This window comes from Eptatretus burgeri, chromosome 14 (assembly GCF_056783735.1).
Source record: "Eptatretus burgeri isolate ZD-2024b chromosome 14, Ebu_testis_v1, whole genome shotgun sequence".
NCBI lineage: Eukaryota > Metazoa > Chordata > Myxini > Myxiniformes > Myxinidae > Eptatretus > Eptatretus burgeri.
In genome coordinates this window covers 12,652,572-12,678,548 of record NC_140974.1, presented here as the reverse complement: position 1 = coordinate 12,678,548, position 25,977 = coordinate 12,652,572, and the positions used below count along the sequence as shown (strand labels likewise).

At 44.1% G+C, this 25,977-nt stretch overlaps 1 protein-coding gene across 4 annotated transcripts in view; it reads left to right on the top strand.

Moving 5' to 3' along the window:
• Nucleotides 1–1,628: 1,628 nt before the first annotated feature.
• LOC147012671 (frizzled-3-like) overlaps nt 1,629–25,977 on the top strand; it is a 75,652-nt gene continuing 51,303 nt past the window's right edge. The window contains exons 1-2 of one of the 4 annotated variants that reach the window (XM_085853733.1): nt 1,629–1,934; nt 3,326–3,681. In XM_085853733.1, the coding sequence (XP_085709859.1) occupies nt 3,454–3,681 (228 nt within the window). In that variant the 5' untranslated portion in view covers nt 1,629–1,934; nt 3,326–3,453. Of the gene's footprint in view, nt 1,935–2,049; nt 2,165–3,325; nt 3,682–25,977 lie in introns of those variants that run through there. The other 3 variants (XM_085853734.1, XM_085853736.1, XM_085853735.1) reach the window with 3 other exon arrangements.

Sequence of the window (25,977 nt, the reverse complement as noted above, 5' to 3'; positions counted from 1 at the left end):
TTAAAGTCATGACATAATTATAGACATTTTAACATTTCTCACCATAACTGGACTAAAATTTCTCTGATGGGAACAAATTGTCGTCACAAGATAGCCTAGCCCGAGAACAAGGCACATTTACACTTAATTTAAATCATACTCTTCTGGGTTAAATGTCAAGGTCAAATGACAGTCTGAAAAAAAAAACGTTTTTTTTTTTTGTCATCACTCAATTTTGCCAACGCGGAATCTCAAAGACCACTCGGCCTTCCAAGATGTTTTTGCATCATAATTAGTGTGCCTGCACTGAAGTCGGGCACCTGATATTTGTTTCATGTCCTTGACTTATTTTTTTTTTCAGATTGTGACCCCAATTAACAAAAAAACATTTTTTTTTCATAACTTGAATAATTTTCCTCCGATTTCCATGATGTTGAGTTTCATGGAATAGATTGGAGATGGGGACACATTTTCTTGTTCAACACTATATATCTCTTAATGTTGAAGATCAAGGTCATATGGTGGACTGAAAAAAAACAACATGGCAAATTTATTATTGGATCATGGGACATCGGTAAACAGGGGGAGGGTAAGTTGTGGAGGCTTATCCTTGGCGATGGCTTTGTGATCGCAGATATCGAGTTAATATCGGCATCTCCTATGTTGAGGCCGAAGCAAAATTAGGTCTGTTGCTCTTATATCACAAGAAGCTGGGTGGCCTCTATCTTTATTACAGTCTCTGCTGTGATCTAACTCTTTCTGCTCCCTCAACGCTCCACAGCGTCTTGAGGATGGATGCACGTGTTCATGAAGCAAGCCGTCCTGCTTAAACACCCACAATGTATGCTTATAGCACGTGATCCCCACTCTTTTTGGAACTGCCTTCCGGAGACAGTTCATTGATTGCACTCCTCACTTTTGGGGTAGATTCAGTTACCAAGTAGCTTGCTAGCTCTTTCCAAGCCGGCCGTTCCTTAACAGTTTTGAATGGAGTGCTTGCTTGAGTGCTTAAGCCACTTGACGAGCGTGCGCAACAAGTTGCCTGGTAACTGAACACCCCCCAGAGCTTCAAGCACCACGATCTCGTATCATCCCGGCTGAACCTTAACCTCTTTAACTTTTGGGTTACACGGTTTCCTCCTCTCTTGTTCGTTCATTCCCTTGCTTTTTTAATGTGTGTAACCGTCGTCCGATTGTTAGTTCGTTGCCTTTTTTTTTTTTAAATCCTTCGTTACCTCAGAAATCCATGTCATGAGGTTAGATTTGAGGGAACAATTCCACTTTCGGCTCAAACTTCGACAATTTTTCTGTTTCTAATTACGTTAAAATAAAATAAAAATCAATAATGAGCACTTTCAAACGCCATATTTTCCAAAAATACGAAATTAACATAATTGGAAAATGCTTCTAGTTATGCTGACTATACACCGCTTAAACAGGAACGCTGCAATTATTTTCAGTTTCGTCACTAAATATCAAAAAAGTAAAAATAAAGGCAATTACAAAAGGTTGTAAGTATGAAAAAAATAAACTTTTCACTTGAATATTGATCAAAACGAGTTAAAAGAAATAATGCACTCGGTTCATCGGAAATAAAACCTCCAAACTCTGCCGGTGACTGTTTTTGAAGAGCGGACAGGCTCCGCCCACAGTTTCTCCACACATCGTCGGCTCCGCCCATTGATGTGACTGACTGACTGACTGACTGACTGACTGACTGACTGACTGGAGGCAGCGAGAAGAAAGGGGAATGAGAAAACGAACTCAGAAACCTGGCCGGGGTCAGTGAAGGAAGAACCAGTCAAGAGAAGAATGTGAAAGTGATTCGTTCAATGAGAGAAGGCCGCACTTTATCGTCGCAGTGAAGGATACACAGAGGAAGTTTGATTCGGTGGTTGTTTGGAAGACAAGAAGAGTCCGCGAGTGTGCGATGGATTGACGGCGCAGCGTGTTCGGTAAGTTGGCCTTGGCTTTCACACTGGCGTATCGCTTCGTTGTGACGTCACTGCTGCCGCCGAGATGTTCATCCAATGACATCGTTTCTGCTTCCACTTGGCGCGGGATGAACTGCTCGATAAACTAACTCGACGTCACTTTGGGAACGATGTGTGGCTATTACCGCGGAGACAGAGTTCGAACTCGCTTTGACTCCTCACACGAGCGGGTCAAGTTCGTAGGACACACAGTAACTACTGTCTTACTTTATTATACTCGGAATTTAATTATTAATCCTTCAAGGGAACATTTTGTATTTATGTCATATATATATATATATATTTTTTTTTTTGTACAGTATATATATATATATTTATTTGTACAGTGTATATATATATTTATTTATATTTATTTGTACAGTATATATATTTATTTATATTTATTTGTACAGTATATATATATATATATATATATATATATATATATATATATATATATATGTGTGATGGAGCCTGGTGTTGGCGTAGTGGTTTAGGGTAGCGGCTTGGGATCCAAAAGGTCCTGAGTTCAAGCCCCTTTGGCCGCTTGAATTAATACACCAGGGGGTTGACTCAGCCTGTCATCCTTCCGAGGTCGGCGAAATGAGTACCAGTGTACTGGGCCCGGTGTATACCCCAGCTAGAATAGGGGTACCAGATCCCTGTGTAGTAAGAGGCGACCAGGGTTGCGTCAGGAAGGGCATCCGGTGTAAAACATGTGCCAAATCATTCTGCGGATCATAACGGATGATCCGCTGTGGCGACCCCATAACGGGAGCAGCCGAAAGAAGAAGAAGATATAATATATGTGATGGATGCTTACAAAATGGCTTTTACGTTTAATCAAATTGGATGAAACTTGATAATTCTTAATGGTTGACTATTTTTTAATTCATTAGTTACATTCATATTTCTAATAAATATTAGCAGCAATTTGAAATCTCTTTGTTATGGGCTGGCAGGATGCACTGGAGGTATACACACACTCCTCTAAGTTGTCTAGCCTGGGTTCAAATCCTGACAGAGCTAAAAACTGCCATTTTGGTGTTTTACAGGCAAGGCGATTCATTAATATGTGTGCCATCCCTCGGATGGACGTTAAACTGGTCTCTTTTCTGGAAGCATTAGTTGGTGGACGTTGAAGATCCCACGGTGTCATTCGTGAAGAGTAGGCGACAACCTGAACAAGTTCCAAATTCCTTTCCGAACTTCCTGAGTCGGAGTGGCGACCTGGCCAGGATTGTTGCCTACTAACCTCTTTGGCTCCGCCACCAACGCTCTGTGTGGGGCATGGTACATGATGATGATTATGATGGTGATTGATTGATTATTATTATTATTATTATTATTATTATTGTTATTTTGTTTCCTAGGCTGTACCATCATCGGCAGTCAAGGTGCATCCTCTTTGTGTTTGATCGTCATCCGTTGGGACCACCATGAAGCAGTATATCGTGGACTCGACCACTCGACCGGTTGAGGAAATAGAACTGGCCGGTTGATGTTTACCCCATGTTGTCTAAATATGTTGTCACGCGCAGCTCCAACCGCTCGTCTTTTCATGCTGTCAGCATGGTGCTTGTTTGCGCCACGAGGTGCTGGTGGACGAGGGACGTTCGCCTGTGAACCCCTTACTTTGAGGATGTGTCTTGATATGCCCTACAATCTCACCCGCATGCCCAACATGCTCGGTCACTACGATCAGCGTTCTGCAGGACAAGCTATGGAGGTGAAGTCTTTGTCCGACGGGTCAGGTATCACATGAGATTAAAGTAAAGATTATTCGATTGCATTGAAAATTTGGGGAATGATGTCAACACTGCCGAGCTCTATAACAGTTAAACATCCCATAGCTAATGAAGGTGGAAATGGAATTTAATGTGTCGCGCAAGTCTGATATGCACGACCGAAGCTGTTTGGGTTCAGTTTATGATGGTATTTGAGGTTGATCGGCAGTTTCCATCAATTAATATATTTATATCTCTCGTATAAAAGTACATGTATTTATTTTCTTGACCTTGTTACTTCCACCACCGAAGGTCGACAGAGGTTATGTTTTCATCCCTCTCTATCTGTCTGTCTTTCTGTGAGCAGGATATCTTTGTAATGAGAAAAGCTATCGGTGGATTCGGACAAAATTTCGTGAGCTGGTTGGGGGTGTGACGAGGATTAATGGATTCGATTTCGGTGAAGATCCGAATCCGGATCCGAGAATTTTTGAAGTGATTCTTCACCGTTGAGAGATCGGGCCGAAACAATATGCAGCACGATATCTCAAAAAGTTGTGGACAGATTTGGTGGAAAACTTGTTGGACAGTTTGGGTGTGTGACAAGGAAGAATTGTTTTGATTTTGGTGAAGATCCAGATTAGATGAGTTTAAATTTTTTTAAAGTGATTCTTCACCATTAAGAAGCAAGGCCAAAACGAAATATAACACAATATTTGAAAAAGTTGTGAATGGATTATGACAAAACTAGGTGGATGAGTTGGTTAGGTGATGAGAACAAGCTGATTTGAGTTTGGTTAAGGTCCGAATTCAGATCCGGCCGATCGGTGAGATACAAACAAAATGTGAACTGTTCAGCCTGGCGGAGGTATGCGCTCGACTGAGTGCCTTTCTAGTTCTGCAAGTAATACACACATCTACTTAATGCTATTGCATGGGTCTTAACTACACTTTTCAACATACCTCACCACAACCAGGTGAGAGCAAAACTTGCATATTGTTTGAAAGAGAAACCAAGTGAAAGAAAGTTGTTTGTACAACAGTTGAGCAAATACAGGCACTTGATTGGATGATCACATTCCAGCTGTTTCCTGCTTAACTGCAAGGACTTTACTAACTCTTCTTATATCCTCATCAATAAGCCAAGAAACACTGCTCTGTTTTCCTAATGAGCTCTCATTCTTTTGGTCCTTAAGGCCCACCTGTTGCTCATGACGTGACTCTTACTGTATGACTTTACTCTTAAATTGGTGATGCAGTTTGGAGCCGAGGCTGTTTGCTCTACTCGCTTTGCTTGATTATCTGCGGCCTGGACACGTTTGGGCAAAGTGCTGAATTCACTGCATGAACAATGGTTGCTGCCTTTCCCTCGTTCTTATTGACAGTCTTCCTGGGGATTTTTGTTCTCCCCCTGAGGGTAGTGCTGTAAACGCTGAACCACTCTTGTATCGATTGTAACTTGCCTGAGAGGAGGGCAGACAGACAGTTTTGCTTCAGTGGGATTGTTTCATTAAGGAGACAAACACCTGCTACCTTACAAAAACACAATTTTAATTGTATTTTTGGAGGAAAAAAAGAAGTGGCCTTTTACGTGTGGACAATGTTTCAGATCCTTATGACATTCCGATTGCGTTGCAAGAACGTTTGAGACACCTAAGTTGATTTAAACATCAGAGATCGGTCTCATGGTGTGATGAAATGGATGGTGATCAACGAATAAGTATCTTGTAAGGGAGGATGATGAACCCTGCATTGGTTACTATTTGGATTACCATCATATCCTGTCGAAGAGCTGTGCATGGGAGACTGTTGACTCTGCAAAGCCAAACATTTATGGAAGTTATATAATGGGGAAGAAATCTCTTGAGAACAGATAGGTTAACCCCATAAGCCAAGATTGAATTAGGTCTGCGATCCAGCACACTTGGCCTGTTCTTTGAGAGGGTTCCAAGTCCACAGGTGAAAGCCGGCAGATTGGATAGATCTCTGATAACTTTTTTCCAAAGTTGTTTGGATGCAGGATGTTCTTTAAAAGCCATTCTAAAATTGACCAGAGGAGTACATTGAAGACTCTTGAATATGAACGTCACAATGAAGGGTAAGCTTTCCGGTGAAATGATGACTGCCATGAGCCGTTACGTGTTTGGGATTACTTTCGGCCAGATCTGCATGCCCAGGCCTCTCATCGCAGTTGCGGACCGTCTCTTCCTCAATTAAACCCGCACCGAAGTTTGCGTCAACCTCTCAACGAGTCCAGACCTGCGGTGTGATGCTCCATCGTGCAAACCAGTGAGTGTGCAGCCCCAGGTGCAGAAATCCACATCAACATTTATATACAAGTGGTTCTTCTGTGTCGCACTTATCTGTGACACGCATTTTCGGTCCTATGCTGTCATTATCATAATAGCCTTACAAGAGTGTTGCTAATGCAGCGACTAAGCATTGCCGAGAGAAGTCAAAACATGGTGAAATGCTTACAAGTGATAATCACTTGGTGCACTCCAAAAAAAATTATATACACCTTTGTTATATCTACAAGTGAGGCACTTTATTTGTTTCCAGGTCACAAAAAATGTGAAGGAAAGTTGCTTCTCAGACTTGATATCATAAAAGAGATCTGTAAGTAATTGGAACTGTTTCACCAATTCCTAAGAACAAGTGGAGACGTGCATTGAACGTCAGTTAGAAATCTGGTCGCAGGAGTGAGATTTATTCGAAGCAGGGATCTTCCTTCTTTTTTTATTGCTCGAGTGTAATATAGAGTGCACGAATGAAAGCGCTCCCCACTCAGATATTGAGGGCCATGTAGGAGCTTGACGAGTGGATTCGAAGTTCACGTACTGAGTACGAGATGGAAAATCACGCACACGGAACAGACATAATCAACAAAGATAACGAAAGTAGAAAAGATCCCAAGTATGTATGTGCCATGAAAGAAATCGCCATCTTGATTGATTGGAAAGGAAAGTCGGATCAAACGAACACAACACGGTGAGACAATTCCCCAAGTATGGGGATATAGAAAAATGGATTGGAGGTGGGGAAGGGGGGTGGTGCATGGACTCAACCGGAGAGTTCAGAGAACATGATACCCTGCGCAGTGTTCAGGTATATACGTAGATTTTAATAACATAATGATTTTTAAAATCTGGAAGTTTAGCGCTATTGAAGCAGTCTTGCACACCACAATAAGATGACGTTGGGTCCCAGTTCAGGAGATGGATGCTTTATTGATCCCTATATAGCGCAGTGTCAATCAGTATTGCACACAGCCATATCGGCGGTCTCTTCTTCACCCCGATACTGCACCCTCTCACATGCCACACCCTGTCATGCTACATATCGATATATATATATATATATATATATATATTTCTTGGAAGTATTATGAAGGCCATTTGTGTCAAGTAGATTGTAGTGTTCAAATATATATTTCAATTTAAATGAAGGTTTAAAGAGGTTAAAAGGTGTATAAATAAATAAATTCTGGGTTTTACCGCCATTTCTCCCAGTGTCTATTACATCACCCTATCTCGCAGTTACATTAGTTATCCATGCCTGTTGTTTGTGTGATTTATGACATCCTTAAAAAGAGTACGTTTCCTGTTTGGAACGATTTTCAATTTTGTTTTACTGCCAGGCAGGCAGACGTAGTAAAAAATATTATGTCACTTCTCTCTGTGCACGTGTTGTCAGGATGATTTCAGAGCCAAAGTGTAAAATGAGAAATTTGTATTCCTATTCATGTTACGATTCGTGTTCAAAACATAACATCCAATTTCAATAAGCTGTTCCTCGATCCTAAACTGACAAAAAACAGACGAACGGACATGAACCAATTACTTAACTCCGCTTTTAGCTTCGCGTAAGTGGGGTAATGAGGTTCACAACTGGAGTGGGTTAGTCAATGAATACTTGAGGCCTGCTCGGTCAAAGGAACGGTGGCTGCGAGGTAAGAGAGGAGTGAAAGCAAGGCTGATGAAAGGTGGTAAAAGCCAAGAAACGATCTTTTTTTTCTGTTGAGAACAGAGTAGCCGAGTCAGCCTTGCAGCTTGGCCTCGTGAGTGGTAATATCTGCAGTACCTCGGGCATTACGTTCCACTGCCTCCAGTAGTGCAAGGTGTGATTATGGATCTCGTTCCCATGGTGGAGAGCATTTGCTCATTCAGCAGCACCAACGCATTATTTGCTTTGAGAGGCTGAAAGATGCAAAGCAAGAACTTGGCTCGGTGCTGTGTACCCAATTTGTACCTCGCTTTGAAGCCAACTTGATGTTTTTATTTTTTTTTGCCCAGAATGAGTTGTGTCTAATGGTGAGGCCAAATAGTTCAGGGCACTACCTGGCATCGTCGAAAATTGTTGGACATTGTGAGGATGTGATGGTCTTTCTGTCGTGGAAGCCTGTTTGAACCTGTATCAACACAGCGTCACCATCAGTCAGAATAATTGTGGGTATTAGCTGATGACAGCTTGATAAATGGTTGTAACTAAGTCGTGTGTAGCATGATCCCACTCACACATCTCTCCAGCATCTCTACGACGACCGCGTTGACCTTTTGTGGAAAGGTTCCCTTGCTGTTGGACTTTAATTGTGAATTTAAAGTTTTTTTTTTTGTTGTTCTATTACCAGTATATGTAAGTACTTTTTAGATCTCTAATTTGGTCGTGATTCCCATGACATCATCAAGTTTGCGAATGGAATAACGGTTCCATGTTTTATGCCAAAAACAAACGAACAAGGCATTCCTTTTCATGCCAGGAGGCACATCAGGCTGCCGAAGCATTTCATAGGCTGTGGGGCACAATCCAGGACGGGTCACCACTCTGACACAGGATGTAGTTGAATGGCTTATTTCACAGAGCTGGGACTAATTTTGCCAACCTCGGAAGGATGCCAGGCTGTGTCAACCCACCTGATGTTAATTAACGGCATGACAGTGGTTTGAACTCAGGACCTCAAGATAAGCCTGGTGTTCGCTTCGTGGTTTGCGTGGCGCCTTGGGATCCTAGGGTCCTGAGTTCAAGCCCTGTTGGCCGCTGAATTAATATACACCAGGAGATTGACTCAGCCTGTCATCCTTAAGAGGTTGGGAAAATGAATACCAGTGTACTGGTAAGGGGGACACTGTATCAGCGGCATTGCCGCGTCCCAACCAATGATGCAACCAGCAGCCATAGGCTGCACTCAATAGAGAGAGAGGACCTTAAGATCTTTCGCCAGCCACCTTTTACCGTTAAACCAACATTAGGCTTTTTATGACAAAGAAGAGATGGAATACATGTGAGCTCGAAGATAACAACCAGGGGTTTGGGTATCGGATATCAGCCATCTGTCAGATTGGGCCTTTTTTTGAAGCTCAGATGATTTTTGAAGATGAACTCGTAATTTTGAAAATAACAGCTATCTCATAATCCCGCTTTATTTAAAATGTAATTCCTCACTTTGTTTGTTCATTGTGCAATTTTTATGGCATTGAAGAGTTCAATGGTCCAACATGATGCTGCCGAGGGAGGGCACTTGCCTTTCAGGTGTCTAGTCTGGGTTTGATTCCAAACCCGACTATAAACTGTCAGGTTGGTGGTTCATGGCCATTGCTTTTCATCACAACAAAGTGCACCGTCCCTCGGATGACCGTTAAACTGCGTGTCCTATCCTCTCGCATTAGTTGTTGGAAGTTAATCATCCCACCTTGTCTTTCACAGAGTCGGCAAGTTATTGCCAGCATCCTGAACAAATTACAAATCCCTCCCAAAATCGGTCCCAGTCGAACATCAGGCCATGGCAGCCAGTTAGTGAAAGACTTGGACCAGAGGTGATGAGTCTATCGAATCGAAATATCCATAAGAATTCCCCTTTTTTTAGGGTAGGTAGGTGCAAGAACACAAGTTAAAAATAAAAATCGGATTGATCATTTAAATATCTGAAGGTTTGTAGATATATTTGCTCAAGATAATTTTAATGTTTGAAATTATCTCTGCCAACCGGAGGTGGATAAAAGTATGTTTTCATGTCTGTGAGCAGGATGTCGCAATAAGTTATGGATGGATTTGGACGAAACTTGGTGGACAGGTTGTGTGTGTGACAAGGAAGAATTGATTCGATTTTGGTGAAGATCCGAATTTTTAAGTGATTCTTCACCATTGAGAGATGGGGACACAAACGACATCTGACACGATATCTTAAAAAGTTTTGGACGGATTCTGATGAAACTTGGTGGATGAGTCGGGTAGGTGACGAGAACAAGCTGATTAGATTTTGGTTCCGGTCCGGATGCAGATCTGGCCTATCAGTGGGAAACAGAACGTGAACTAATCAGCCTGGTGGAGGAATGGTGTCGTGCATTTTAATTGGGAGATGAGGCCTTCTTGGGATCTCAGAGTTTGTTCAGTCATATACTTATATAAATTACTATTTTGAATGTCAAAACAAGTTCAGTATGGATATTAGTAATTATTAGGGTACCATTAGCCTAACAGGTTGTGGTACCCTATTGTTTCTGTTCTGTTTCTTTTTATTGTTATTCTTCGCCACTTTTTTTTTTTTTTTTTTTTTTTTTTTTGCTCGATTATTTTATTTCTTCAACATTCTTTTTTTCTTAGCAACCGCTTGTCCGATTGACACAAATTTTCAAGGTGGGAGTGACCCCCCCCAAACCCGTGGAGAATATGTTAATCATAATTATGACGTCATAGGTCACGTGGTATGGCAGCCATCTTTGATTAAACAAAAGAAATTTAAAAATTAAATCTCTGAAACCGCTGATCGGAAAAATCTGAAACTCAGCTCATCACATTCAACTGCCAACAGGGAATAAGGACCTTGTAATGATGACATCATAGGTGAAGTGGTAGAGTAGCCAAATTGATTTCCTTGATATCCGTGTCCTAAAAATCTGAAACTTCATTCACATAATCTATGACCAAATAAAAATGAAATTATTAAATTTATGACATCATCCGTCATGTGGTTTGGCAGCCAATATTGTATTTTTGTCACAAAAAAAATGGAAAAAAAATCTCCAGAACCGCTTTACAGATTGAAGTGAAACTGCATCCAAATGATTGACTAGCCATGCTGAATAAGGTTTGATAACTTTGATGTCATAGGTCACATGGTCTGGCAGCCATCTTGGATTTTCCCGAAAACCTCAAAAAATCTTCTTCTCCAGAACAGCTGGACAGATTGAGGAGAAACTTCACAGACATGTTCCCCATGAGTTGGAGATACTGGGGTAAAATATAATAAATGACCGTTTTTACAGCCATTTTTCCCTGCTGTGTAGGGGTTTGGCTTTTTCTTGAGGCAATGTTTTATGGCCGGATGCCCTTCCTGACGCCAACCCTGGTCGCCTCTTACGACACACAGGGATATGGTACACCTATTCTAACCGGGGCATACACCGGGACCAGTACACTGGCACTCATTTCGTTGACCTCGGAAGGATGACAGGCTGAGTCAACCCCCTGGTGTTAATTCAGCAGCCAACGGGACTTGAACTCAGGACCCTGGGATCCCAAGCCACCATCCTAACCACTAAGCCAACACCAGGCTAGTTGGAGATACTGGGGTGATAAAGAATAATTGATATGTCATGTGGTTCGGTGGCCATATTGGATTGAAGAAAAATATTAAATGTTTTCTCTGGAACCACTTATGTGATTGAAGCAAAATTTACCAAATATCATCCAACACCATTGCTGCATTCAGTGTGAAAATGATGACGTTATCAGTCGCGTGGCGTGGCAGCCATATATTGGATAGGAAAATGAATCTTATCCAATAAAGACAAAATTTCACACAAATGATCCTCTACCCAATCATGGACAGAGTGAAAATTTTCAATGCCATCGGCCATGTGGTTTGGCAGCCATTTTAGTTTGAAAACTGAAACATTGAAAAACATTTTCTCCGGAGCTGCTTAACGCATCGAATTATGAATCGCATCGCATTACATGGAGCAAGGGTATTGGATCATAACTGCAAAGTTTGGAATCAATTGCTGCAGCAGTTTCCAAAATCTAATTTTTAGCTCGCCTGTTCGGAGAACAGAGAGCTATAGCGATACCCCCGGCGTGAGCGTGAAAATGTTGAAATTTTTGGTGCAAGTTATTTCCTTTCTAATGTTTTTGTCTACCACACTATTTTTTTATATGCCATATATATATATATATATATATATATATATATATATATATATATATATATATATATATATATATATATATATATATCTATCGGGGCGTATTATGTGATACCGGTCGTCCGTCTGTCTGTCTGCCTGTCTGTCCATCTCCGTCCGTTCCTGTCCGCACTCTAACTCCCAAAGTTTTCAACTTTCACGTTTCATATCTGGTACATAGGTACAGACTGTGGAGATGGTGTGTCACGACATACGTTCGTCATCTAAAGTGGTTGCCATGGCAACCAGGATGCTGTTTTCCATGTGGTAGCACAATTCTGTATATACCTTCTTGTTCGGGCGTATATTGTGCTCACTTGCGCTCTTGTTACTGATTACAATATACAAATACATATGCTGCTTTAAAATTTGGATCAGACTTCACTGCAATGCTTGATAAAAAATATTAATTATTAGACTAGTCTTTTAAAAACGATAAATGTATAAACAGGCGAGCATTGGGTGGCTTTGACACCAACTCTGGTTTAATATTGGGTGGTCGCTAGACTACCGTTATTCTCAGGTTTTCCGTCTGTCTGTTTGTATGTAATGGACAGCTCTGGAGGCCAGAGGAGTCAACCGATTTTGATGAAACTTGACTGGTAGGTTCATAACAGGATCTAGTTGTATGCTTTTGAGCACCGTTGCTATGGACACCACTATTGCCGAGCAACGCGACTGAATTTTTTTGAAAAAAATCCGATTTTTTTTTTTTTTCGAAAATCAAAAATAGGCTTCCACACTTTTATGCGCACTATAATCAACCTCTTTGTCAAAAATTTTCAGCCCGATCCATCAAAAACTGTATGACTAGTATGCAATTATATAGCGACCACCCATGTCGCCTACCGGCTTGTTTTCTTTGAAACCAATGTGGTTGCCAAACCGCATGACTAATGACATCATTGTTTAATAAAATATAAACAGCAATGGTAGTGGATCATCACTGCAAAGTCCAGTATCGATAGGTTATTCAGTTTCAGAGAAATAATTATTTTATCATATCTTGTATATAGTGGAGAGCTGTTTGTGTCTGTGGGTGGGTGGGTCATAAGCGCCGCCCATTCTGAAGGCCACGCTTTCCCTCCTCTCCGCAAATGTCACAAGCACCGCCTTTTAGCAAGGCCACACTTTTCCCTTCAGCGCCCAGAAATTGCGGCCATATTTTTCTCTTCACAGAGTTCAGTATGTTTTGAGGCCTCATGTACCGTACATTTGAAGATTGAACAACGCGTCTTCCATTATAAAATATAGCTACCGTTTTAAGGAAACGAAGGTATAATTTCATGACAACTCAAACGGGGTCATGTATGTTTTGTTTGCAACGATTGCGACAGCCATCTAATATTCACCGCCCAATGAAGGGACATTAATTCTTATATGATGCACAGGAAAGAAAATCGTAGTCGTTCATTAAAAATACTCTACATTTTCGTCCGTTTTTTTTTTTTTTTTTTTTTTTTAAAGCTTACTAGATGACCCGTGAACCCGTTAGGTTCCCGTTGACAGCGGTTGATAAGAAAATAATTTCAAAACAAACAACAAAAAAAGATAGCTCCAGCGAACTATACCGCTGAGGTTGTTTGCATTGATCAAAATCCCGAAGAGGACTTGACTGAATCGGGAATTGATTTTTTAATAATTTTTTTCTTTGCCCGATTTTAACGAAACTTGAAACTGCACATCGCAGGTGAATGGTGAGTAAGGTACCCTAACATTTTTGCGCTATCATGTACCATTTTGGCTGTATTTCGAGAACATACATACATACATACATACATACATACATACATACTGTTACGGTTCTTAGAACCGTACGCATACAACATACAGGTGTCCCAAGTCAGTTACGCCATTAAGTATATGTGTAGACAGAATCCCTCCTTGTGTGTAGGAGGAAATAGAAGGGGTGCGTTGCGATGATTTTTTTAGTTAGGTTAATGAATCTTTATATTGTTACGAATTTGGAATTCAATTGCACAGAACATACAGGTTCCCTTCGTCAGCTATGTCGATAAGTGCATGTTCCCGAGATAGCTCACCTTTCATTGTTTAAATGTTCAGAGATCGATTAGATGCACTGCGGATCGATTTAATAGTTCGGGAGCGAACAATGGAGACGTCCCTCCCCCTCTTCTGCCGTCCCGTGATTCATGATGCCAACAACTCCCTCCCACCCGTGGTTGAGCGGAGGATGGATCACGAGGGCATGAGTCACGCCGGGCGCGGGGGAGGGGGCGGAGAAGGATAAAGAGAAGATTCTTTTATTTGTTCGTGGGAGTCCCGTGGCAGAGTTCGTGAGAGTCCCGTGGTCGGGCTGAGTTCGTGGACTGAGTTCAGTGGAAGTTCCATGTAAAGAGTTCGAGGGAGAGTCCCATGGCAGAGTTCGTGAAGAGTCCCGTTCTGAATCCCGTGTGCAGAGTTCGTGCTGAGTCCCATGGGAGTAGTAAGCTCTTTGCTTCGGCAGAGAGTAGTCGCTCGGCAGGCCGTCGGGTCCTGCTTGGCTTGGGTTAGCGTTGAGGCCTTCGGAAGCTTTTTTCTTCGGCTGGCTCAGTGAGCTTCGGCTGCTGCTTTGTTTTGGAAGAAACTTGAGCCGGTTGTTCGGCTTGAGCTGCGAGTGGAGGCTTCGTCCTCTTCTTCCTCTTCTTCTTGGTTCTTGGAGCTTTTCATTCTCCATTTTGTTTCCCGGCTTGGTGCGACGTATCGGCCTCTTCTTGGAGTTGGTTCCTCGGGGAAGCGACGCATCAACGGGAAGGATCGGCGCCCCGTCTCACCGGCACGTGTTGAGCAGCGCGGGAGGATTCGCGGAAGCTCGGGAAGATTCGCGGAAGCTCGGGAAGGATCGTGGCGATTGGATCCAGCTCGCTCTCGCTGGAGCCCGGGTCCGGACAAGTTGAAGACCACACGAGGTGGAGAGCTTAGAGTCAAGCTCTGAGCTTCAGCTCCCCTGTCGTCCGAGCAGGAGCTCGTTCGTAAAGGCCTCAACCACCATTTCTTGGGTGTGTGTGTGTGTGCATGTGTCCGTGGGCCCATCTAACAAGTGGGAACTGCTGTTAAGTGTAAATGACTGGACATAATAAGTAGATTGTTGTAGTTCTTTTCTCGTGCTTTTGTTGCTTGTATAATTGCATACGTGTTTTGCCTTATTTAATTGCATACGTGTTTTATTTTAATAAATGTCCTTGTGTAAATGTAAACCTGCTCGTTTCGTCCATTCCCTCATTGACTTAACATTTCGTGTGTTGGGAGTTAGAAAGCCGTTGGTTTGCCGTAGTAGGGGGATATCTGGACCGACGGTTCTCGGCGATTACGCCGCTCAGAATCGTGCACGGACAAGCTCGCCTCGGCGGTTTGTTCCGTACGAGTTCCGTCGAGGGTGGAATACCCCGGTAGTTGGATCACGTGGGTATTTAGGTAAATTGAAGATTGGCAATCGACCCTACCCCACGTGAGATGCCGATTGGCGTATTTCGGTTCTTGTACAAGGACCCGTCGACTCGGAGTTATCCGGGCGTCGATCTCTATTCCGGGCGATCGGTCGGGCCGACTCGACTTGCGGTTCCGTCAGAGCGGTCAGTTGGCGGCCGACCCCCCCCCCCCGGCCCGTAACAATACCCCCTCCATTGCGATCCACGGTACCCGAGCGCTCGCAGCCTTCGGTTCGCTGGCAACAACGTACCAGGGTCCACCTGTTGTCTCTGGAGGCACGTTTTTCCGAGACAGAATCTTCGCTGTCGCAGTTCCTATTCGGCTTCTCCAAATGCTCCGTCTTTCTTGATAAGTCCACACGCGTGGAGTGGGCGGGCCTCGCCAGTGCCTGGCCGAGGCCCCGCCCAGAAAGTGCGGGCCCATGGGAGCCCCGTCCAATCAGGGAGGACAGTGACGTCTGTTTTGACCAAGGCCCCGCCCCGCTGAGAGTTCTAAAAACCACGACACCATCCTCAGTCTTAAGTTCGTTGGGGGTCGTTCGTTCTGTGCTTGGAGGCCGGAGTTGGTTGGAAAACTAAGGGGTTCCCGCTGCTTGGCTACGCTCACGTCTCGGCCCGACTGCTGGTCCCGGCCCACTCGAGCTCCTCCACAGACCCGAACTCCACACGGGCGGCTGTGGACCTGATTGCACGACCGTTGGCAGGTGCTGCACCACGGAGCATTCCTTTCCCCGAGACTCAGGTACTCAAAAGAACTGCGACCTCAGCTCACCTCCCCCCTGGCTGCAAAAGTCCTTTGCCTTCAACTGGGTTTATTTTGACGAGTGTGTGTCTGAGTGTGTCGTGCCAGTCTAATAAGTAGAAACTGTAGGTGTTTTTGATCATTGTAAATCTTGCCTGTGTATTCCCGCGTAAGTCTGCTCTGTGTCTTCTTTTGTAAATTGCTGTAAATTGTCACACTAAATCTTCTTTCTTTCCCCTGCATAACACCCCAATAAACCTGTTTCTGTGCCACATAAATTTCCTTGTTTATTATAAATAAATTATTGTAGAAATGTTCCCAGTTCGTTTTCGTCTTTTCCTTCATTGGTCCAGCATGGTTCGGATCTGAGTTTTAGCCGGGTCTTTGTTCCCGTCAATCTGCTCATCCTAGCTGGCACGGCTTTGGCAGTTCCGCTCGACTGCACCCGAACTGGAGTTGGTAGTCGGTAGTTGGAACTCTACCGCAGTCGGTAGCGTGACCCGGTTCCAGCAAGACGTGCCGAGGGCGTGGTTCCCCGGTAGACGACACCGCGTGGTTAATTAGGTAAATTGGTTCTCGACAAAAAGACCCTACGCTACACGGTGGAGGTATTTGCGTCCACTGTCGGTTAAGCGACCCGCCGCTTCAAGGAGTTATCAGAGAGGGACGGCCTACAATTCCGGAGAGTCCAGTGGGAATCGACGTAACTTTCCCCACCTAGTGGTCGTTCTCGCCACCGGTCCTCTGGCCCGCAACAATACATACTGTACATACATACATACTGTACATACATACAAGATGAGAGTTTTTAGTAATATAAGATAAACAAACTGATGGATATGTAATACACATGTTATGTGAAACTAGTACGTGTCCGTAAAAAAAAAAAAAAAAAAAAAAAATTATCAATAAATATTCAAACCGCGAGCAACAAACAACAACCACACAGGCCGTTTCTTTGCTCTCGCGTGCCCGTACGTCCGTGACCCGGAAGTTCGCATATTATTCGCAGTTACGATTATTCGCAATCTTGTTTTAATACCCAATTATTCAATTAGCGCCAAAGTATTTTACCTTTTTGCGATGTCGTGGCAAGGAAAAACAAAAAGAGAAGAGAAGAGAGAGAAAAAAAATTTACTTCCTGGTTCGGAGCATACCAGCACTCTGATGTTACCGAAATGTATGCACCGTCTAATATGAAAACGATCATAACTTGGGGCATTGTGTTCATCTATAAATGCGCATAAGTAATGGAGAAATTATTAGAATACATGAAGTCATCACTATCCGGAAGTCTGTACGTTGTAACCTGTAATGGCGAACGTGGCTGAGCTTCCCTTCCCCATCGGCCACGCCCACGCAACAACGTGTCTTGTCATTGGTTTGGTAAATAAATGGCCATAACTTGGGAAGCACTTGTCCGATTAATATCAAACCTTGAAAAGGCACATCCTCAGGTCCCCAGCAATATACCTGGCAAGTTTCAATTAGATCGGACCAGTGGTTGTCGAGAAACAGCGGGGACACACACACACACACACACACACACACACACACACACACACACACACACACACACACACACACACACACACAAACACACACACACACACACACACACACACACACACACACACACACACACACACACACACACACACTGCTGGAATTATAGATAGATGAATAAACATTAACATCGGCTTCGTCATGAAATACCTGCTTCCGTAATTAATTGGTCTAATCCTGAAGACAACGCGTCTTCTATCATGAAATAAACTGACCGTTTTGAGGAAACAAAGGTACATTTTGATAATAATCTATCTATAATTCCAGCAATCTCTCTGTGTGTGTGTGTCTGTCTGTCTGTCTGCGACCGCCGTTTCTCGACGACCGCCAGTCCGATCGGATTGAAACTTGCCAGGAATATTGCCGGGGACGCGCTGATGTGCCTTTTCGAGGTTTGATATCAATCGGACAAGCGATTCCCAAGTTACGGCCATTTATCTGTCGACCAATGACAAGACACGGTGCTATGACATCACAAATGATGTCACAATTAATGTTTATTTGTTTTTTTGCACGATCGACGGTCCGATCTCATTGAAACTTGCCAGAAATATTGCCGTGGCCCTGCGGATGTGCTCTTCAAGGTTTGATATTAATCGGATAAGCGGTTCCCAAACTACGGCCATTTATCCGTCTACCAATGACAAGACACGGTGCTATGACATCACAATTCATGTTTATTTAATTAATTAATTAATTTTTTATTATTTCTTTTGCACGATTGAAACTTGCCAGGAATATTGCTGGGGACCCGCAGATGTGCCTTTTCGAGGTGACAGAGACACAGAGACACAGAGACTGACTGCACATACTGGCATTCACCTACGGGCCCGTACTAGTAACTCAAATGAGGTAATGCATGCTTTGTTTGCAACGATCGTGGCAGCGGTTAAATATACACCGCCCAGTGAAGGTAGGTGCTTGCTTGAGTGCTTACGCCACTTGGCGAGCTCTCGACTCAACAAGAAATGGGAAAATGAACACAAGTAATTCCATTTGGTAACTAACGGAGGGAGGGGAAGGGGTGGGAAGGGGAAGGGTTGGGGTGGGCGGAGGCAGGGGAAGGGGTGGGGTGGGCGGAGGCAGGGGAAGGGGTGGGGTGGGCGGAGGCAGGGGAAGGGGTGGAGTGTGAGTCCGGAGGGACTGGGGTGTGATTGGGAAGAGGTGGGGTGGGAGTCTGGAAGGACTGTGGTGGGAGGGGGAAGGGGTGGGGTGTGAGTCTGGAAGGACTGTGGTGGGAGGGGGAAGGGGTGGGGTGTGAGTCTGGAGGGACTGTGGTGGAAGGGGGAAGGGGTGGGTGGGAGTCTGGAGGGACTGTGGTGGAAGGGGGAAGGGGTGGGTGGGAGTCTGGAGGGACTGTGGTGGAAGGGGGAAGGTGTGGGGTGGGAGTCCGGAGGGACTGTGGTGGGTGGGGGAGGGGTCGGGTTGGTGTCCAGAGGGACTGGGGTGGAAGGGGGAAGAGGTGGAGTTGGAGTCCGGAGGAACTGTGGTGGAAGGGGGAAGGTGTGGGAGTGGGAGTCCGGAGGGACTGTGGTGGGAGGGGAAGGGGGCTGGTGTCTGCAGGGAGTGAGGGGGGGGGAGTCTGGAGGGACTGGGATTGGAGGAAGAAGGGGTGGGGATTGGATGAAGAAGGGGTGGGGTTGGAGTGTGTAAGGGAAGGGGAGGGGTGAGAGTCTGGAGGGACTGTGGTTGGAGGGGGAAGGGGTGGGTGGGTGTTCAGCGGGACTCGGGTCGGAGGAGGAAGGGGTGGGGTGTGAGGTCGGAGGAGGAAGGGGTGGGGTGGGAGGAGGCAGATGATGAATAATAATTGATAGGTGACTTGGTTTAATGACTATATTTGATTGAAGGGAAAAAATTTTAATGTTTTCTCTGGATAAAGAGGACGTTGTGGGCCCGGTGTAAGGGCGAAGCGGGGTTGTCTCAAAGCGGGGCGTCATGGTACCCAGCCATAACTACTCACAGTTATAAAGCATAGCACCTCTAGTTATTATTATAACTGCTCAATTCAACATGTGAATGACCTTTTTTACACAATGTTTACTCATACTGGTGGTGTTATTAAATGTGCTTATCATTAAAGCAGGATGCCATGAATTTATCCGTTGACTTGGCAAGCATTGAGTAAAACAATTAGGATTCTATGTTATGGAGGCTCGTGGTGTTAATCGGATTGATGCCTTTTTTCATTACTTCGAAGCCCACACAGCTTTTGTTCCCAGGCGTCTTGCGATCGCTCGCCTCCCTACGATGTGATGGGAACCGCCCTGTACAAATCCTATTAGGCCCCGGTGTTTCTTCACCATGGGTCACTGCAGAAAAAAAACTGTAACCATTCCAATGTGCTTGCACCATTACCACTTCCAAATCCCAAAAGTCCTTTTCATCTCCAAACTCTGTGAAAATCCCGAGAAAGCTCTCGTTTTGAGTGAACGGTGAGTGTACCGTGACGTAAGTGGACCTATGGAAAACCTAACGGTGCCTTTCATATAGTAGTTGCGTGATTTGTAGCGGTAATAAACAAGTGTTTCCAAAGAGGTGGGTCGAGGGATGTGAGGTTATTTAATTTGGGTCTTCACCCGAGACAGTTGACGTGCCATATGCTTCCCCCGTCCCTCTATTGTCCCCCTGGTTATCCTTAGTGTTTGCTTTGTAACGAGTCAATGGTTAGATTTGGTGCTCGTATTCGGTCATCTGTTCTTGAAGAATGAGATGGACATGGTGAGAAAGGCCTGAGTTATAATTCACATCTGTGGCTTCCTCTGCCTTCATTTCCAAGCATAATTGTACTTTTGGCCTGGCAGGATAGCTTCGAAGTATGCACTATGTAGCCTGGGTTTGAATCCCGACCCATCTATAAACTGCCATCCTGGTGTTTCGCAGGCAGGGTGATTCATCAATTGGTGTGTCGTCCCTCGGATGGACGTTAAACTCTACTGCTGGGAAGGCAACGGCACACCATGCAATGTAATCCTTGCCAATAAACTGTTGTAGAGCGTCAATGATGCTGAAGCAGAGTATGGTACATCAGAATCTAATACTATTAGGTGATTTATATAATGGGGTACAGCATGTGCTTTTCAAGTTAACAAGAGCTTGTTCTGTGAGTGAGCGAGGCAAAACTCAGCGATTGGGGGCAGCTAGGTTAAACCTCAGAGAAAAGGCATGCTAGCGTGGCACGCCATGGTAACGCAGGTCTTTGTGCAGGAATCCAGCTTGTGTTTTAGAAAGCTAGTGCACGTCCTTTGTTTGTAAGATGAATGGCGTGTGGGAAAGCGTGGGGGCTGGGTGGCTGATATTGTTTTGGCTTCGATGTGGCGTCCTACCAGCATAAGTGAGGCCTTTTGGAATGTAAATTCTTGCAAGCGATTCGCTTACTCTCTGAAGTGGTTGTTGGGAGTTTGTAAGGCTTATGATTTGTACATATGTTCTTGATATCCAGAAATTTAAACAGCACGGTTGGTATGAAGTTGCACAGATACTGTGCGGCGCCCTGCTTGTGTTGTCCCCATCGTGGCATGCGTGTTGAACGTAGCATGACAGCTGTACATGAGCATAAATTATCGCACGACCGCATAGCTTCGATTTATGATGAACCCCCTTCAAACTTGCAGTATTTATGGTGAAAACGAATAACTAATTTTTGTGCATGCATGCGTGCGTACATGTACATTTGATGTTTGATTTTGTATCAATCGCCCGATTAGTGTGTCCCGCGACAAGATGAGCCGTAACTTAGTAGGATTCCTCAACTTCGTGCTTGATCCATTAAGGTCAGCAGTTCAGAGCCCTCATGTCGGTTGATGACGGAACGGCCCTGTTTGAAGCCTGAGCTGTTTATGATCTGAGGAGCTAGGGTAGCATTGTTTGTGTAACCGGCATGCTTGCTGCCGGCCGCTCTCGCATGTTGTGTGTTCAGTATATGGTTGTGTCAGTCATCAGTCGTATTTGGTTTTGGCCTCAAAATGTGAATGGCGTATTCCTGGTCGTAAGCAATCCTTGTGTCATGGTGAGTTTGTTGCTGTGGCATGATATTCGGTTAATCCGATGGTAACATCACACTCATTAATACAGGGAGGTTACTTGATTTTGTCGTGTAAGGCTTTTATTGCCAATATTTCATTCAGCATTTAAGGTGAATTAATTTAAAAAAAATTTTTTTTAAGCCTTTCACACATAGTCTGCGCACGTCTCCTTTGATTGGCTGATTTAGTCGTGGCTGTTTTGCCACTCTGGGTCTCTAAATGGATCTTGTTACATTGATTAAACCCTAAGGGAATAGCATTGAGTTTCACTGTACAAGAACAAAGGCCGTCTGTCTACAACTCAATGCGACTGACAGGCTTTAGGCAGCACACCCTGCCTACAGGAGTATACCCACAGCTCCAAATGCTCATGAGAGCATCACATACCCACCCTGTGGTGCACGCTCACCCTATTTAACGTGCATTTAACAAAAGCCAAGTTACCCTTTCCCACCAAATTGCTCCCCTTACTACTTATTTTTAAAAAGTGCTTGCAAGTACATTTGAGTCGTGATGATTGGTTAAACAACCTTCAAACTTAGAAATGAATTTTCTTTGAATCTCCTTCTTTCCGTGAGATGTTCACAGACCACCTGAACTTGAGAAGAGACTCCAAGCTGATAGGCAAAAGGAAATGATTTTTTGATTTTTTGTGGTTTATTAGTCCGACGTTATCCCCGACAGACGTTAATTAATATTTCCGATTTTAGTTTGCGAGAGTGCTGCAGGCCTTGACCTAAAAGCATCTAAAGGAAAGTGCCCTTTTAATATCCAGCCAGTCATGCAAAAAGGTGAGATTTTTTTTCAATTCTTGCCAGTTACATCCTCCAGGGTTTATAGGTGTAAACTTGCAAACGTAAATTGTAAATTTCTCATTGAGCTTGTGGATCTTTTTCAAGTGGTTCATGATCCTGTCCAACATAGTTGCGTTCTTACGATAAGGCACCTCCCAATATATGCAGCTTCGGAATACTCCAGACCAAGCCTTTCAAAAGTGTTTGTGGGCATGGTTGTTTATCAACCATCAAGCTCATGAATTACAGGATTTTCATGAAATTTTCTTTCCTTTATTGTGACTTACGAAATCTAAAGATTTCGTAAGTATATTGATGCCTTCCGTTTCTGTTTGTTTGTTTGTTTGTTTGTAGGCACGATAACTCGAGAACGGAAGAAGCTACCAATGTCAAATTACACCACGTGATTCAGGAGGGTGATGGCTAGTGCTGATTAGATTTTGGTCAAAATCGGTCAAAGGTAAAGGTCACGGTGAGGTCAAATATTCAATTTTTGATGGTTTGGTACAGATAACTCGAGAACGGAAGAAGCTTCCAATGTCAAATTACACCACGTGATTCAGGAGGCTGATGGCTAGTGCTGATTAGATTTTGGTCAAAATCTGTCAAACGTCAAGGTCACAGTGAGGTCAAACATCCAAAAAATGATAACTCGAGAACGGAAGAAGCTTCCAATGTCAAATTACACCACGTGATTCAGGAGGGTGTTGGCTTGTGCTGATTAGATTTTGGTCAAAATCGGTCAAAGGTCAAGGTCACAGTGAGGTCAAACATCTAAAACATTCGATTTTTGATGGTTTGGTACAGAATCATCGTAGAAACTTCTGGTTTGTGTCGCTACCTTCTCAAGAGACAGCTTTTATTAGACAAGGTCAGAGGTCAAGTTGACGATTTCGTAAGTACCAGTCTATGACTGCTTGTTTTTTTTTTGTTCCCCCCCCCCCCTTTGCAGCATCTCATTGGATGGTACGGAGGTAGCGCACTCACCTTTGAGCTGGCTATTCTGGGAAATATCAGATCCGTGCTTCCCAGGCAGGGTGTTCCATCTTCGGTTGGACTTTAATCTGGGTGTCCCATGTGGTCACATTAGTTTGTAGACGTTAAATATCCCACAGTCTCTTTTGGAAAGAGAGGTGAGTTATCCCCAGGTACCCTGAAGAAATTACAAATTCCTGCCACCTTCAGGGAATGCCAGGCCTGGTCAGCCAGTTTTGAATGACTTCGACTAAAACCGTTCCCTGGTCGACCCCACAAGAAGGTCGGAATCATTTCGGCCTTTAAAGTAGCCGCAGTAATCTTGCGATTACTTTTGATGAAATGTTTGCAACTTCGTGAAAACTTTCAACCTCTTCATCTATAATTCATCGTTTTTAGATTGGTCGATCAAATTTGATGTCGCCAATCATGTGTTTACTTATTCAAATGAGGGATTTTAAAGTTTTCATGACGTTTTATGGAATCGCAGAGTCTCCAAACGTGATGGTGTCATCTTTTTATGCCAATTGTGTTGTGTCGTTACTTGTTTAAGGAAGAGACATGTATGCCTTACAAATTGTAATAATGTTTATAAATATATAAAGAGAGCCACCTTTCTGAATTTTGTATTTGGAGAGCCAGGCTCTGCCATTCAGCCTGGCCCTGTGACTGGTCAATGGTATCCAGTGTCCCTTGAGAGACAAAATTCTTGTTTGACCCACAGTGAGTTCCAAGACATCCATCGGCAACATCAAGGACGGTGGTCTTGAAGGCACTCCACAACTCTTCAGGACCTCCAAAAGCAACCAGACCCCCCCCCCCCAAATCTCCACTCAGCTTGTTCGCAAATTCCTCAGCTACCCTCTCATCCTTGAGCTTGCCAACATCCAGCCTCGGTAGGGATGGTACCATTCTCCTGGATTTTAGGTGCAACTTCAGAGTTGCTTCAAAAAGCCGGTCAGTATTGAGGAACTGAGCACTCCGGTAGACCCTGCAGTTCTGGATTATCCTCCAGCGACCATCAACGAGGACATGGTCAATCTCCTTTGCCACACCGCCAGCGTTGGAATACCAAGTCCAGCGATGAGCTTGTGGGCGCTGAAACCATGAACCGGCCACCCTAAGTCCATGACTTCTTGCAAAGTCAAGGAACTTGGTGCTATTCTGGTTCATAGTTCCTGACCCATGGGGACCAACACACATCTCATAACCATCCCTATCAATTCCAGTCGATGCATGGAAATCCCCAAAGACTAGAAGTGTATCTCGTCTTGGGCACTGATCAACCACAGACTCGAGCGTGGCGTATAATGCATCCTTCACAGTGAGATCACTCTCCTCAGTCAGAGCATAAACAGAGACCAGGGAAATGACACCTAAGGAGTGACGAATCCTTAGTCTCATAATATGCTCATTGACTGGTGTTACCTCAATTATCATTGGAGTCAGCATATTGGACACAGCTACAGCAACTCCTTGGGAATGGTAAACATCAGAGCGACCAGACCAATAGTTGGTGTAACCACCCACCATGATCTCGCCGCAATCCGGTCTCTGAACCTCAGAGAGTGCTGCAATACCGATGTCCAAACGCTTGAGCTCACATGATAACAGAGACAGGTGATCATCCTCTCTTCAGGATAGTACATTCCAGGCACCCACCCAAAGGGACTGCCTCAGGTTAACACAAGGAGACTGCCGTCTGGTGCACGACACTTCAGCACCACTCCGCCACACTCTCCCGCAATCTGACCCAGGAATGTTACCCCGTGGTTTCCCTCCTATCATCAAAGATTGGGGGTCCCGAAGGCTTTGCCCCAATCCTGATATCCAGTGAGCTGCCCTGCGAAGGGAAGCTGCACAGGAGGTACTCCTGGTTTCCACCAGACGTAGTGGGTTTTCAGATTTTTTTTGCGTTTTTGTGTTTTGCGGAATGAAGGGTTTTACGGTGGCCGGAGTGCAAATCCTGCCACCAACCTCCTAATAAAAAGTAATCCAACTGCAGGAGGTCGTCCGTAGACAGTTGGGTACTCGATATGGATGGCCTTTGGCTCACAAGGAGCTCCTCCACCCTTAGACAGGTTTTTTATTAAACCTGATGTGTGTCCATATCCAAACACCCTCCTCACCAAAGCACCTGGTGGGGGAGACGGTTTAGTCGCTGACAAGCCGACCATGGAACAGGTTAGTACAGGTTTACATGATTCCTGGAGCAAGTCACAGATCTAATCTGGCCTGACCTGACTGACAGTGGGTACTCCAGCTGGTGTATATATATGTATATATATATATATATATATAATGTGTATATATATATATATATATATATATGTGTATATATATATATGTATGTATATATATATATATATTGTTGTGGTTACCAGATTCGCAAACCACCATTCAGGTCCCTTAGGTGAGGTATCTCGGTAAGTGCATGTGTAGTTAGGCCCAAACCCGTTGTCTAGTGGGAATACATGTCATTTATACGTGCTGCGACTCTTTAGGATAGCCGTTTTTCTTTTACTATCTTTATTTTGGACCAATCGCCACCATCACAACCACAACAACAACCACCAACCACAACGCCGCTT